This window comes from Bacillus rossius (assembly GCF_032445375.1).
Source record: "Bacillus rossius redtenbacheri isolate Brsri chromosome 4 unlocalized genomic scaffold, Brsri_v3 Brsri_v3_scf4_2, whole genome shotgun sequence".
NCBI lineage: Eukaryota > Metazoa > Arthropoda > Insecta > Phasmatodea > Bacillidae > Bacillus > Bacillus rossius.
The window spans coordinates 34,548,577-34,564,017 of record NW_026962011.1 but is presented as its reverse complement, the minus strand read 5'-3'; the positions used below and the strand labels follow the sequence as shown (position 1 = coordinate 34,564,017).

Sequence of the window (15,441 nt, the reverse complement as noted above, 5' to 3'; positions counted from 1 at the left end):
ATCCTGAGTATAGTTAAATAAATTTCTCTTAATTAAATTTCATCATGAAGTAGCCAGACAAATGGAATTTAAACCTGAAAGGTTTGATTTCTGTAATCCATTTAAGTATTTATTTTTATTTGTATGACCCAAAAGCACTAAGAAAGAAACGTTAACAGCTAATAATTCAAAAAGTAGGTATTCAACCTTTTTTTTCACTGTATGGAAGTTAATGCACTTTAAAAACTGCATTTTGAAAAGCATGTCGTTTAAAGGTAATCACACCCTAAAAGGCACCTGCCTAGTTCAGCACATGTCCACATGCAGAGCTTCACTTGATAAGTTACCTAGAGAAATTTTAGGATTAGTCTATGTTTATCTCTGCATGCCTTGACAATAATTCATATTAGACATTATCATCACATTATTCATTGTGAGATGGTGAACTTAGGAAACTCAGCTTGTACTGGAATGATTTTGTTTTTAATAAATACAAAGTGTCAAAGAAGTAGGCAAATTTGCTCCCTGGAAGCCCACATCTTTGAATCGTCAATTAGCCCAAGCATCTGTGCGTGATGCATCAAGGAAGGTCTGGCTCATCGCTCGCATGAGCATGACCGCAGATGGGTGGACGCCTCAGTGAGTGGTAAGTGGGGCAGAACGGGAATGACCTGAAGAAACCCACTGGTTCACCATTTCAAAAATTGCAGATTAGACTCTATCAGGAATTGAAGCCACCTAGCAGAAAGTGAGTAACAGTGTGGCCAGATGTTTGGGAATTATCGTAATCAATAATTGAAATTTCAAAAATTTGGCATAGAGTAAGGTGTACGGCCAGAGCTTCACTTCCGTTTCGTGTCGAAAGAATACTGGAATTTTGAAGATATGCTTGCTTTTTTAAAAAATTAAAATTCATTAATAAAATATTTGGTTTGTGAATTAACAGAATACTAAAAGTAGAGAAAAGATTTTATGGTTTTATTTTTAGGCCAAGTTCGCTTTTAAAACAGGAGATTTCAGTGTTATTGTTTTTATTTTTTATGAATTCTGTTTATTCATAAATATAGCATATTATTGCACACATATGACACACAAATGTTTTATAATACTTATTTCACTAAAACATTTTGACTCATAGATGATGCGCTAAGAAAAATAAAAATAAATCTACAAGTATTTGTTTGAAAAATGTATCAATGTCGTAATGTAAAAAAAAGAGTTGCTAAAAACAGGTGTAAGATCAAAAAAGAGTAAAATAAAAATTTTTCAATCTACTATGTGCATACATTTTTATAAACTTCATGCTGAATACATTACATTAATTGAATTAAATATACTTACTAAGTATTAGGTGTTTGTGAATTAAGTTTTGATTAAAAGTGCTTATTATTATTAATTCCATACTAGCAGTTGCATTTTGGTGCTTTATGGTGTATGTATTAACTTATATTCGGGTGTTATATGTAGGGACACCTGTATTTCGTGAATACATTTCGTGTCAAGGTAATTCACAAAATACTGTAGCTTTTCTCCTGCGGTTATTGGCTGAGGTCGGTGAGAGGCGTCTTCCCGCTCTTGACGGGGCCAATGAGAATGTGGTCACCGTACTGCTGCACCCTCACAATTTGCCATGGCTCTTAGAAAAAAGCTACAGTGTTTTGTGAAACACCTTGACATGAAATGAAATCGCGAAATACAGGTGTCCCTAGTTATATGGTGTAGCGACAAGCTTTTCAGTGTTATTTCGGTTTTATCGCAATTCACCATGTAATCTTGTCCCTAACTACAAGTAGTAATGTGAGTAAAATCCACGAAACAGCTACTGATGAACGTATCATTTAGGAAACAAGAAAACACTTGAAAGTACCGTATATACTCGTGTATAGCGCGCCCTTTTTTCCCTCAAGTAAAGGAAAAAAATCAAGGATGCGCACTATACACGGAAAAAAAAGTTGAGGGGCGGAGGCGGGGAGGAGGAGTGGTAGACGTTGACTGCCGGGTGATGGGTGACCCCACACATACGCACAAGCAACAAGGCCTCTCTTTCACACTAACACACACACACAACCTGGTCTCTCGTACACACACACACACACACACACACACACACGCACACACACACACACACGTGCACACGCGAGGTGAGTCATCTAGTCCTCCGCGCCAGCTTAGCAACGGTGGCGGGAGTGGTGGTGTTTAGTCCTGTCAACTGTCAAGGTTGCTTGGTCGTAGTCCCGTTCCTGCCTGCCTCCCTTCCCCACGCCATCATACCAGTTGTGACAATACAGCGCTTCAATATCTTCCATCCACACAGCAGAGTTTAGCTTGCTCGGTCGTTTCAGATGGTACAGTATGCCACAAAAGTTTTGCTTTCAGGTGGAAGAGTATTTTATTTAAGTATTTTCCTGACACATCACCACACATCAATGTAAATAATCATTTGTTTCATAAGTTATTACTTAACAGGTACCACAAAATGTTTTTAAAATTTATTTATGGGGAAAAAAAAAATTATAAATTTTTTCTTTGGAATTTGTTGCAAAAATCGTGGTGCGCACTATACACGAGGGCGCGCTATACACAAGTAAATACGGTAGTATGAAGCGAGGTGTGTGCGGAGACCAGAGACCAGAGCACGCGGCGTGTGTGCCGTGCGCAGCTTGAACAAGCTGGAGCAGTTCTGCCTGGACGCGGAGCGCGAGATGCTGACGCCGCTGGAGGAGGGCGACTACGAGGGCCTGCTGAAGGTGATGGGCTACCTGCGCGACATCCGCGACATGCAGGTGGCCACGGACCAGATGTTCCAGCCGCTGCACGCCATCATCGAGCTGCTGCGTCCCTACGACGTCGACTTCCCCGAGGAGGTGTTCGTGCAGCTGCAGGTCAGCCCCTCCCCCTTCTCCCCCTCCCCCTCCCCCTCCCCGTCCTCCGCGATGTTGCACCAACCCAGCTACACACAGACACAGGGCCGGTGCAAGGTAAATTGGCGCCCTAGGCGAAAAACCTTAATGCCTTGCCCCCCCCCCCCCCCCCCTCGCTCCAGCCGGACACCCCAAAAAAAAATTTTCCTTGCCTCAAAATACATCACGTAAGCCTAAGATTTTTGTCAACAATCAAATGTAAGCAGGCTTGTGTGTTTTATGTATTTTAATAACATTATTATGTATAAATAATGAAATCATTAAACATTTGACTTAACAAAAAAGTATTAAAAAAATAAAATGAAAATTAAAGTATAAATTAGTCAGTTTTCTTTTTCTCAAGGAAAATCATTACTTAAATTTCCATGGTAGAAGTTGGAGTTCTAAAAATCTACTATCCCCTGAGATTTTTGTGTGACAGTCAATTTTTTTTTTAAAATTTAACTATAAAGAAAACTAATTAAAAAAAATGATATAATGGTAATGCTGGACTTTTTCAAAAAATCCTGGTTACAGCCCTGATATGTACGTACGTTTTAATATGTATTCTGTATACATAGCGTTTCTTGATTTTTCATACATTTCCCAAGTTTACATTAAGCAGTTGCGCACAACTTATAATAGACAACAAACAAATACATATAACTTAAAATGTTTCAAATCTGTGAAATTGTGGGAATTGTTGAAGTCCAGTTGGAAATTAAGTTCAAATCAGGGGATTTTAATTCTTTAATAACACTGACCCATTTTTTACATATAGTATCCCCTCTAAAAATTCCCAGGCTGTAGTTTGCTTTGTGTGGGTACCCCTGCTTTTGAAATGAATTTAATAACACTGACTGAAATATTTAGTTCTCCTGAAAAATGGCAAGCTTTTGTTTAACTCTAAAAAATTTAATTTTTTATGTTATCCATGATTGAGCTAAGAAGGTTACGAATAAAATGTCCAAAGACTCAAGCATGTTCTGTTCTTCGAAATAAATATCAATTTGCTGAACACTTTGATATTGAGTGACAAGATAAATGGTTTGAAATTATTAACCTCAGTTTTACTATGAGATTTTTAAGTTTTGAAAATTGTAATCTAAAACCTTTTGCTGAAAATAAAATTAAACTGTCACAAGGTTCCATATTCAGTAATGTTTTACTCTCTCACTCTCGAAGGGAATAATTGTAGTGATCTTGTAAGCAGACCGGTGGTCAGCCCGCTGTGTCGGACTGCGAGTGAGTGTGAGTGTGTGTGGTGGTCGCAGGAACTGCCTGACAAGTGGGCCAACACGAAGCGGGTGGCGGCGACGGTGCGCCAGACCGTGGCGCCCCTCATGGCGACGGAGATCACGCTCATCCGCAAGAAGCTCACCTTGCTGGACCTCATGCACAGCCAGTTCCGCGAGACCTTCCGCAAGCAGCCCTTCTTCCGGTACGCCTCGTGGTCGCCCCTTTGCGCACAGGTTTTTGTTGGGCCAACAGCTGGAAGTTATGCTCCTTGGAAACTGTTTACACATTTCTGATTGGAAAAATTCTGATACCGCAGGCATGAGGTGCCTTGCTCCAGTTTAGGTCCTAGCGGAGGGTGATGGGTATTCCCCTCCCGTCAAACCCTTGTAAATGATCTACTCTAGTCCGCATCTGAACTTTCAAGTCAGTTCAATATTTTTTTGTGAAAAGTATTATTTTGCCATTTTTTTAAAATGATACTGTACCTAATGTGAATGTTCTTTTAATTATAAAACTTTTTAAAATCAGATTAAAACCAAATTTTTGGTAATTCATTTTCAAGGCATCAGAAATGTGTTAAAATAGGCTTTTAACTGTTTGTTGTTTTCTTTCTTTCAAAATTTTGGCCACCCTTTTGATTGGGGGTTGTTTGAGATAACCCAGAACCTTCCAGTCATTTGCCCTCCCCAAGATTGGAATCTGAGTCAACCACTGCCTTACTCACAAGATGAGGGTCGTGTATTCCTCATCCCAGCATGACACAATCTCAGTGTGTTTTAGTCTACGATGATCTCGAATGATAATTCCGTCTTAGCCTTTCTTTGCATAACTGTGCCAAGTAAAACCTTACCTTTTTCTTCCTATTTAAACCGCCTTGACGGATTAGAGTATTTTTCCAAATTATCAAACTTAAGTTTAGATTAAACAAGAATAACAAAGAAAAATTAATATACAGTACAATTATATTTAAAACAAGTGTTAATAAGCTGCTCTCTAGAAAAAAAATACAAATGAGCAGTAGTCTTTAAAAAAAAATTATGAATAATTACCTCAAAATGCGAAATGTGAAATGGTAACAGTAAACTGGAGTGAAAACTGACAGTAACAAGAAACTCTTAAGCGATCTAAAAAAGGCCATCAGCGCAGTAATGGGACCTTGCGGCCGCGGTGAACAGAGGGAACCCACCTGATGAAACACGGATGCCATCGAAGGTCGTGTTAAGAGACCTTTCTCTGTGTTTTAATGAAGTCCAGTTGCTGGTGAAAGGAGCCGTGCTCTGGTGTGCCTGCAGGTTCGACTGCACGGACATCTACAAGCGCCTGGACAAGGCAGAGGAGGAGATCTTGGAGCTGGAGGCCAAGATAAAGGACATCACGGACCAGGCATCCTTGTTCGAAATCTCCACCACGGACTTCAAGCTGCTGGATGTCTGCAAGAAGGAGATCAAGCTTCTCAAGGTGGATCCCTGCTGTTGTCAAACCATCTATTTTTTTGTTATGTGCCTTATTAAAAATTTGTACAATTTTAATTACTGGTGTCAGACAGCACATATGCTGGCAGCAAACTCTAGCAGAATAAAAGAAAATGGCGGATCCAAGATGGCCATATGTCATACTGATTGGTGCAATATATTCCTTGGTATTAATGGTGGGGGGTAAAGTTGCTTGTGGCCTGTGTGGAGGAAACACCTGTCACCATTTTGAATTGAATGACCTCATCAGGTTCTAACAGAGAACTCAGACGTAATTACGTAAATGACTTTTTTAGTTAAATTTTATTAAAATTCTAATTAAATCATTTTTGAAAATTATAAAATTTTTTTAAAAAAATATTTTGAGAAATATTTTCTGATTTTTAATATGGCGGATATAATGTCATAATTCACAATGGCGGAAAGTTTTATTTTCCAAGATTGCGGCTGTAATGAAATAATTCAAAATAGAAGAATTCTAGATGGCAGTCGGGATCTAGGTCATTCAATATAGTTGTCAGGGTTAAGGTCAAGGTATCCAATATGGCCACTGGTGTGATGTCAAAACCCAAGATGGTGGCCACACTTCTCCACACTTCTATGCCTGCTGCCGGAGGAATATTTGTAAACTGCTGATATGGTTGTAAAATGGCTTGTGCAATTTAGGAATTTAGAGATTCTGTTTCTAGCGTGCATAGAATATGGTGAAGAAATTTCTAATCGCAAGTTGAAATTTTTGATTTTGTGCTGCCAACATTTCTGAAGCTTATTATAATTTTTGGTTGGACTCATGTCATGCAAGACTAACTCAGGTGCGAGACTTTTGACTGAGTGCTCTGATTTGACGAGAGGAAGCTTCCCTTCGGCCATTTGCTCCCACTACTTCATTGGCAGTATTTTTGACTTGGGTATCTTCACATTTTTTTTGTGAATAAAGGAGAATTGACATTGACTCTTATTGTCATTCATATATTTGTAATTCATGAAATAATTTGTCATATTTTAAGTTGTTTTAATTTGGTTTTATGTTCGAACTGTGAATTTCAGGGTCAAAGGCAGGTATTTTTTGCAAAAAAAAAAATCTGAATGGTCATTAGACTTTGATTGGCAGCCATCTGCAAGAGAAGACTTTGTCTGTCTCGGCCTGGCCATTCAGGACACTCTTGCTTTTACACAAAATAGCTGTGATAGGTGCATTGATAATGGGTATTTGCCTGATGAAACTCAACCAATTGCTGAACACAGGCGATGCTACAGTATTTTAACACACAACTAGTGTCAAAATGTGAAAAATACATGTACCTAATAATTGGCTTTATTACTCTTATCAGTTATGGTTTGATGCCTGGACTTAGCCTTTGCAGTTCCTCGAATTTAAGACACATTTTGTGAGAATTTTGACTAACAATGCTTGATTTTCAAAGTAACCAACTGAGGTAGTAAAAGTTATATTTTTTGCTTCAGTAAATATATATAAATTTAACCTGTTTTAACTCTATTCATACCTTTTTGTTGTGATCATAGTGTGAATTTAGGGATTTTTGATTTGGGAGGCTTTGTTTAACTGGATGTGTTTGGTGTAAATTTTATAATTATGGGATTATATAATCATGATGCAGGCTGTGTCATGTGTGAGTGCCAGCTGATGGAAATTTGAACCTGCAAAGTAGAATAATTGCTCTTTGGTGCTTTTAAGCTCAGTATTTTGTTTCAAGAAAAGCTTTTTAAATAAGTACGTATTGTATTTTATATTTTTTTTTCTTTGCAGCAAATCTGGGACTTTGTGAAGATTGTCCAGTACAGCATCGACGAGTGGAAGAAGACTCCGTGGAAGTCAATCAACGTCGAGGCAATCGAGATGGCGTGCAAAGACTTCACACGAGACATTAGAGGTTAGAAGAGTTGCTTATCTGCAATTTCTCCAGTTTCTGAAACATGACAGCACTTTTGTGGCTTCCCAGTTTGCATGATGATATTCTTTTAGTGATCACAGAGCGTGTTCTGCACAGTGCTTTGGACTCTCTCAATGCTTAGGAGTAACACAGAATCTTAATCACATAATCACACACAGCAGTCTAAGGGGTCCTATGTGGCCTTGAATGCTATGCCACCACTCTCATGTGGCAAGGTTCATGGGGTTGATCTTAATCTTGTGGCAGGACAGTAATTTATGAGTATCAAAATTGTACCAAGTGATTCACAGCCCACTATAGTTTTGGTGCCCTGTCGCCCTGAGTCTCGTTAGGTAACAATGCCACATAAAATCCTATCTTCATTGTATTTTATGACTATGTATCTGGAGTAGGGTTGTTCCATATACGTATTATGGCAGTTAACTTTTCCAGAACATCATAACATTCAGTGAGCAGCTCTTATAGTTAAATGTGGTCTTCATTTTGTAATTTTGTGATTTAGAAGAAAGCCAAGAAATAAAATTGGGTAAATTTGGCCAAAGATTTTGCATATCTATTTGAATGACTAGCTACCGCATTTCATCTGCCTATTTCATTTTCCAAGTTCTCACACAAAACTATGTCGTATGTCAATAAGTTGGACTTGAAGACCACAGGCGAGGCTACGACACTTGCGGGCTGGATGTGATCCGCAGATTACTAACTGAATTGCCCTGGACCAAAGCCTGCTCAGAATGTCTGCATCTGTAACTGACCACTGTTCACACAGAAAGCTTGAACCGGAATGCACAGAGCAGTGCGTGTATACTGTCTCTCAGCCAGAAGGCTGGTCTCTGCCCGCCGGCATAGTTTGGGTGCCTCTCCCTCTTGCTATTATCGCTACAAAGGATCCGACCCAGGCCAGTGAAGGGAGAGGAATAAATGGTAACTTTGGCATCCTACAACTGGGACTCTAAAAAAGCATCCCAAGGTGTCTCGTAGTAAAGAACTTGCAGGCCCCTTTTCACTTGGCACATGGAGCAAGCTAGCAATGTACTGTTATGTATCGGGTACCTTCTTAACTAACAGTTCTATCTCATTGATGCTAATGCCCTGTACTTTACGTCGTGGGAGAGTGGGGGCCTAAATGAGAACGCTGCAGCACTCCACACGTCTACATGACTATGCAGCAAGCACAGGCAGAGAGAAGAGAGCTACAGTGCCTAGCATCACATTATCAGAAAGAATTGGGGGGTATTAAAGAATTACTCACCTCATCACTAGAGATAGTAATTTTTTGTACAATGATACAGTTTGTAAAACGGTATAATTTCTTCTCATCCTTATTTATGTAAGAAGTGTTGCTAACATGCTGTGATTATTTTCAGACTTAATCACGGATGTTCTACATCATGATATCTCTTGCCCTCTCTGGCACTGTTAATTGCTAGAGATAAGATTTTTTGGTTTTATTTGTAGTCCAATTTTGTTTTTGAAACAGAATTTTGGTGTTATTGTTTTTATTTTGATAAACTTACTTCACCAAAATAGTGATAACATTTTATTTTTACGATAAAATAATTTGTAATAAATGGGTCTAAAACCGGCACTTACAGATTAATAAAAATAAATTAGTGAAAATTAATGGTTTGAAAGTGATTCAATAAGAGATGCACAGTAAAATTAATAAAATTAATTTTTCTGATCCATGCACTTTGGTACAATTTTTCTTCAGGAAATAACACCGTTCCTTGAATTTCAAACATTAAAAGATTACTTTTTTTTTATGATTTAATTAAGTTTACTAATGAATTCCATGAAATAAATTGCATTTTGTGCTGTATGGTGTTTTTAACTTGCATCTCGGAGTTATGCAGTATTTACACATTATTTTCTGTGTTATTTCGGTTTTCATCACAATTCAGCGTTGATCTTGTCCCTACTGACAGCGGAGCGAGCTTCTCGCCCATCCTGAGCCTGCGGGCAGAGGCCTGCTGCAGACGGGGGAACCCGCAGTGTGCGACGCGTGGTGTGTTGGCAGGACTGGACAGGGACGTGCGGCAGTGGGACGTGTACACGTCGCTGGACGACACCATCAAGAACCTGCTGGCGTCGCTGAAGGCCGTCACCGACCTCCAGGACCCGGCCATGAGGACCCGGCACTGGCAGCAGCTGATGAACGCCACCAAGGTCAGACACACGACCGGCCACGTGTTAGGCTCCCGCCTGCCCTTGCCGTTAGAAGTCTCTGGTGCCTCTGATTTGAGCTCCCAGATGGCAGGCACACCATCTAGAATACAGCAAAATATAAGTACTAGTGTCTTATACAGGGGCGTAGCCAGGTTTTTTTTTAGGGGTTCTATTCCCCCCCCCTCCCTTAGCCACCATTTGTTTTCTTATCTGAAAGCAGGTTAGCTAAAAGCCTGGGTGTCTTACTGCTATCACCGGCCACTGCACCGGAGGGGAAGAGTAAGCGAGCCCTACCGATTCTCCTTCCCTTCCCCTACCCCTGTCGCGAGCAGAAGCTATAAGGTTGTGACGCCGTGACGGGTCCCAAGTTTTAAATTATTTTATACACCTATTGTATTTAACCAGCGCGGTAATTATAAGCAGGTGGTGACTGGGTAACTCTTCAAGCTAAAGCTAATTGTTTCCAGGAATAGGCCAGTTCTGCCGAAACCCAACCATTTTTATTCCTTTTTTTTTTTTTTGTATTGTCGAGCTTCGAGCATGATTTATGATTTTGAGTGGACGTGGACAAGGCACTTGGATTGATTAAAATATCTTTAATTAATTTCTTACTTCATCACTCAAACAATTTTTTTATTAAAAAATTAATAATATTTTTACCATTACAATATTTAAAGTTAAGTACCGAAAACTGCTCAAATAGCACTGTTTTACACCTTAAAATCCAAACTTTCCCGGGGGAGGACCTCCGGACCCCCCGCTTTAATACGGGGGGGGGGGGGGGGGGGGGCTCATGCTTCTTAACACCCCCCATACACAAATCCTGGCTACGCTACTGGTCTTATATATACGTAAGTGACAAAACTTTCACTTAGTTATGAAGACAGAGGAAAATTTATTATATGTGTGTTCTGTACACTAAAGTCATATCTGTAACTGCATGAAGATATAACTTAAGCTATTTAAATAATTCCAGTACAAAATCTGAAACCTGGTGGTTGTTATAAAATGATGATGTAGAGAATGATTGACTCAAATTATTTGAACCTTTTCCATTACCATTACTTATCAGTCATTAAATGTGCATTTACAGATTGAATACTGAACAGCTACATTCTGTGATACAGTGATTTTGGTTTTCGACTTTTCTTTGTTGATTTTACACACATTCTTTAATCTTTGTTTCGTCCCATTACTGAGGATAAAGAAGTAATTTTTTTCCCAGTACTTTTTGGTTTTGTTAGCGATGTCCTTGCAGCTCCACCCGAATTTTGTAGTGGATAGGCACTGCAAAATCGGACACCTGGCCAGGAGATACACACTATTCGAACTAAACTAAAAAATTTATAACACATAACATGTGACGGAAAGTACCATTGATAAGGAAGTATTTATTTTAGTGTCTCTGCAGTATTAAATAAAAGCCAAACAATTTTAAGGTTTTCACCCACAAAATACCTATTTTGTAGTTCTGTTTGTTTGTATAAATGATGTGTAGTGCACTGTTTTAGAGGTTCCAATTCCAGCTTCATTCAGTTTTGCTCACAACATTTGTGCATAATGTCATGGTTTAAAACAGCTGCTGACATGTTCATAAGATACACAGCTACTCATTTAGTGGTTTTCTCCCTGATTTTGTGATTTGAAACTGTATTCGATAATTACACTCTTTTTTTGCAAGCAAAACACCAGTAAGTCAGACTTGTATGTAGTACCTACGTTTTTTTAGAATGTTTGATAAAATTTTAAGTTTTGGGGTCAGAAATAATGATTTTTCTGGGCTTTGCATAAAATTTGTATCATTTGCTTGGGTTATAAGAGGTATTTCTTCATCAGGTGTATGTGTACATTTAGATAGCTGTAGTTAAGAACAGTGTGTATGCACTGTTATCTTCAGCTTTGTACTAATTATGATGTACTAGTTATGATTGTGTTTCATGCTGCAATTGTCTGGAACAGATGTCTCAGAGTTACTCTGTGAGTACTCATATTTCAAAAGGGTTATTGCATACCAACTTGCTCAGTGGTATGCAACGATTTGCTGTCAGAATAATTTAAAGTACTTGTAAAATCAATAGTGATAAAAATAAATGCTGTATTTATTTTTTTTAAAAGTTGTAAATATTTCATACATTGAATTTAAGCATGATGAGCTAGCAATCAATGTGTCGTATTGTTATAAAAATGAAAAAAAAAAATTAATAAATGGAGTTATTTAAGGATTACTTTAGTGTCTGAAAGTATTGAGCTGTTCACGATCTAAGGAATAAGTACTATATAGGTACCCACTCTCAGCCAACAAAATGTAATTTGTCATTAGTTTCTATTTGAGGTGTGGCAGACATGCCTTGAATGATGGGGTACTTATTACAGCTTGCTTTGTTATCCGAGAAATGGACCTTAATGTGCCAGGTCACCTTTTTGACAGTTTGAAGTGAGATGCCGTGGTTTTTGTTTTGCACATCTCTTACGCAAGAACAACCTTTTGGCCAATCTTCAGTTCAGTTTATGGCTTAATAATGAGTTGTAGTAATTCTAGTAACTTTAAAAATATGTAATTCCTGGCTTTACACTTGCAATTCTTTTACTGGTATGAGTATATGAGTAAGTTCTGGCCTCGATATAACTACGATTACTAGGAGTGTTCATGTTTAAATGTGTGTTCATTTCAATTGGTTGAAATACATAGCTCTTTTGGTTAATATGTCCGTGCTTGATACATGCCAGTGTACTCGTACACTGGTCCGAGGTGGTATACAGGGAGTGTGTAAATAATAGTGTGAGCGCGCGAAACGCCCGGGGAGTAGCTGCGTAATATCAGAAAAATAAATGCCACCGGTGACCTTGAAATTATATGAGCTGCAATTAATATCCAAATTGTTTGGATGTTGAATTCAAAATGCAAAGCAAAAAACTATTTTAAGCTTTTATTTTGTGCTAATAATGTGAAATTTTTATGTATTGATAAGACTCTTTGTAATTATTTTCTTAAAGCAATATTTTTGTTATTTATAATTAACTGTAATTTTATTTTCAAAATGTTTATTTTCAGGGGCTTCAACATTTTATTTTGTTGATTTAAATTAACTTAAAATGGACAATCACAGGTTACATTCAGTAACTTATTCTTTTACTGTTAAATAGCATTTTTAATTTTATAGCTATGCACAGATTTTTAAGGTGCTCGGGCTCTTAATCACATGAGTACTAAAGCAGTGCTCATAATTTTAAGTGATACTGTCTGCAATCACTGCCTTCGAGACTTTATAACCTCAACAAGTTAAACAGCTGCGCTCTCCATGACACATGTGTTTAACAGTTCTAGTGATCGTCTTGACTTGCGGGTTGAAGTGTCATCCGACGTTCCGTTGTACCTCGCGGTCATCATCACCAGCGATACTCTCGGTGCTTTCATAGTCACCCTGGCGTCGCTCTAACCACCATGACAGTGGTTGCGAAAGCCTGAAACCTTCTGTGTCTGTTCCATTGGCCAATAAGCCATTCAGTTCGAAGCGTGAGGTCTATGTGGAGCTGACCATGGGTGCGATATGGATACAGACCATGCGCCAAAGCTTTACGGTAGAAATTTTTTGGAGTCCTTCGGTGATTGGCTTACTTGCATGCAGGGGCGTAGCCAGGGGGGGTTTTTCGGGGTTCAACACCCCCCCCCCCCCCCCTTAGCACCAATATTTAATTAATTTCTTATTCATCACTCAAACAAATTTCATATTAAAATTAATAACATTTTTACCATTACAATATTTAAATTAAAGAACCAAAAACTGCTAAAATAGCACTATTTTACACCTTAAAATCCAAATTTTCCCGGGGAAGGACCCCCCCGGACACAAATCCTGGCTACGCCACTGCTTGCATGTGTAACGGAGACCACTGTTTGTACGTCATCAAGTTTTCTCTAATGCGTTTCGTTAATATTCGTATATTCCTGGCACTGTGACACTCAAACTGTGTTTCAGTGTTGCAGCATGCTAATTAACAATATTTTTAAACATTTTATAGTTCTGGAAATACAGCCGCCTTAGTTTATTTAAAACATGAGGTCCCTTAAAATGGCCAAGCAAAAAAAAATATTTTAAGAGGTTTGTTAAAGTTCTTTTGTCTGATTTGCTGTGTTTGCATTCACAAAAAAGAAGTTCATTTCAAGGTAGATCTGGACCAAGCTATTTGAAATTCGAGGGGGGGAAATGTGTAAGTACACTTTAAACATTGTCTATGGAAAAAAACCAAACATATTTTCAAGATTGTTAAAATTATACGGGTATAAATATCAACTAGTAAGCATATCTCGTTGATACTGCACAAAAATATAAACAAGTCAATGAGTGAATGTATTTAGGCTATTTAAAGTTCTAAATTCAGCTTCTGATTTAAAAATTTAGCAGGCCCCCCCCTCCCTAATGGAAATGTCTGGGCACGCCTATGGGGGCAGGTGATGTTCGTGATGGACGACAAGACGACGCTGGCCGACCTGCTGGCGCTGCACCTCCACGAGTACGAGGACATCGTGACGGAGATCCTGGAGCGGTCGCGCAGCGAGCTCAAGATGGAGACCGTGCTGAAGGAGCTGGACACGTACTGGGGCGGCGCCAGCTTCGAGCATGACCTGCACCCGCGCACCGGGATGCATCTGCTGCGCGTCAACGAGCAGACCCTCAACGACCTCGACGACAACCTGGTGAGTCGCCCATCCCCGGGCTCTGACCAACCAGTGACGTGCCGAACCACAAACTTTTCCTCGAAGTTAGTCAATGTTTGGACGAGGTACCGACAGGCCGTGTGCTGGGGGAGTGGCTCACAAAGTATAAGATTATGTGAGTTTAGAGAATATTTTTTTTGGCTGTGGTCCGGGTGCCGCCGTGTAAGATCAACCTGATTTTGTAGCATTTGGATTTTGCTACTAGAAATTTCGACCACAGTCATTGGTAATCTCCCAAAATAAGTTTTGAGCGATCACGGCCCATACCGTGAGTTTGCGTGTAACCATGGAACTTAATTATGAACTGTCAAATTAAGAGTTATCCTTTAGGTACCTGTGAACAGTCGACATGAATTTTCTTTCGGAGACAAAGAAGTTATTTGTGAAAGGTTGTATGTTCTACCTGTACCGTGTTTTTTGGTCGCTAGAGGGCTCGATTTGATATTGGCACAGACATAGTGTACATCACACCGCCTGCAGACGAAGACGTGCGCTCGTCCGATGCGATCTCCTCTCTGTCGGGCTTGGTTTGGAACAGGTATCAGACCGTGATGTTTTGGAGACATCTCTAAACACGAGCTGATTCTTCTTCTGCCCCCAGAATGCACTGCAGACGTTCATGAGCTCGAGGGACATCTCTTTCTTCCTGGAGCAGATGTCCAATTGGCTGAAGAAGCTGAACACCGTCGACCAGGTGATCCAGCTGTGGATGGAGGTGCAGCGCACCTGGGCCCACCTGGAGGCCATCTTCATCGGCTCCGAGGACATCCGCAAGCAACTCCCCGAGGACACCGCCCGCTTCGAGCACATTGATAGGGATTTCCGGGTGCGTCTATTGGCAGGCGTGTGTGTGCGAGTTCAACCTGTGGCTATTGTGGTTTCATTACATAGCAGTAAAAAAAAAACTTCTGCTTTGAAGATTCTCTTCTGTAAATTTTATACCTAACAAGCTCCTTTAAACACCTGTTTTAACCACCTTCACTCTTTAAAACTCCAGTGTAGGGACAAAACATGTGGACTTTAATAGATAGTTGAATGCTAAGTCCATCTGA

At 39.5% G+C, this 15,441-nt stretch overlaps 1 protein-coding gene across 1 annotated transcript in view; it reads left to right on the top strand.

Moving 5' to 3' along the window:
* Positions 1-15,441, top strand: part of LOC134541828 (dynein beta chain, ciliary-like) — a 113,366-nt gene that overhangs the window by 39,166 nt on the left and 58,759 nt on the right. Inside the window, exons 22-28 of the mRNA XM_063385523.1 lie at positions 2,639-2,861; positions 4,154-4,320; positions 5,411-5,576; positions 7,359-7,482; positions 9,524-9,672; positions 14,123-14,368; positions 14,991-15,215. Coding sequence (XP_063241593.1) covers positions 2,639-2,861; positions 4,154-4,320; positions 5,411-5,576; positions 7,359-7,482; positions 9,524-9,672; positions 14,123-14,368; positions 14,991-15,215 — 1,300 coding nt within the window. The remainder of the gene's footprint in view (positions 1-2,638; positions 2,862-4,153; positions 4,321-5,410; positions 5,577-7,358; positions 7,483-9,523; positions 9,673-14,122; positions 14,369-14,990; positions 15,216-15,441) is intronic.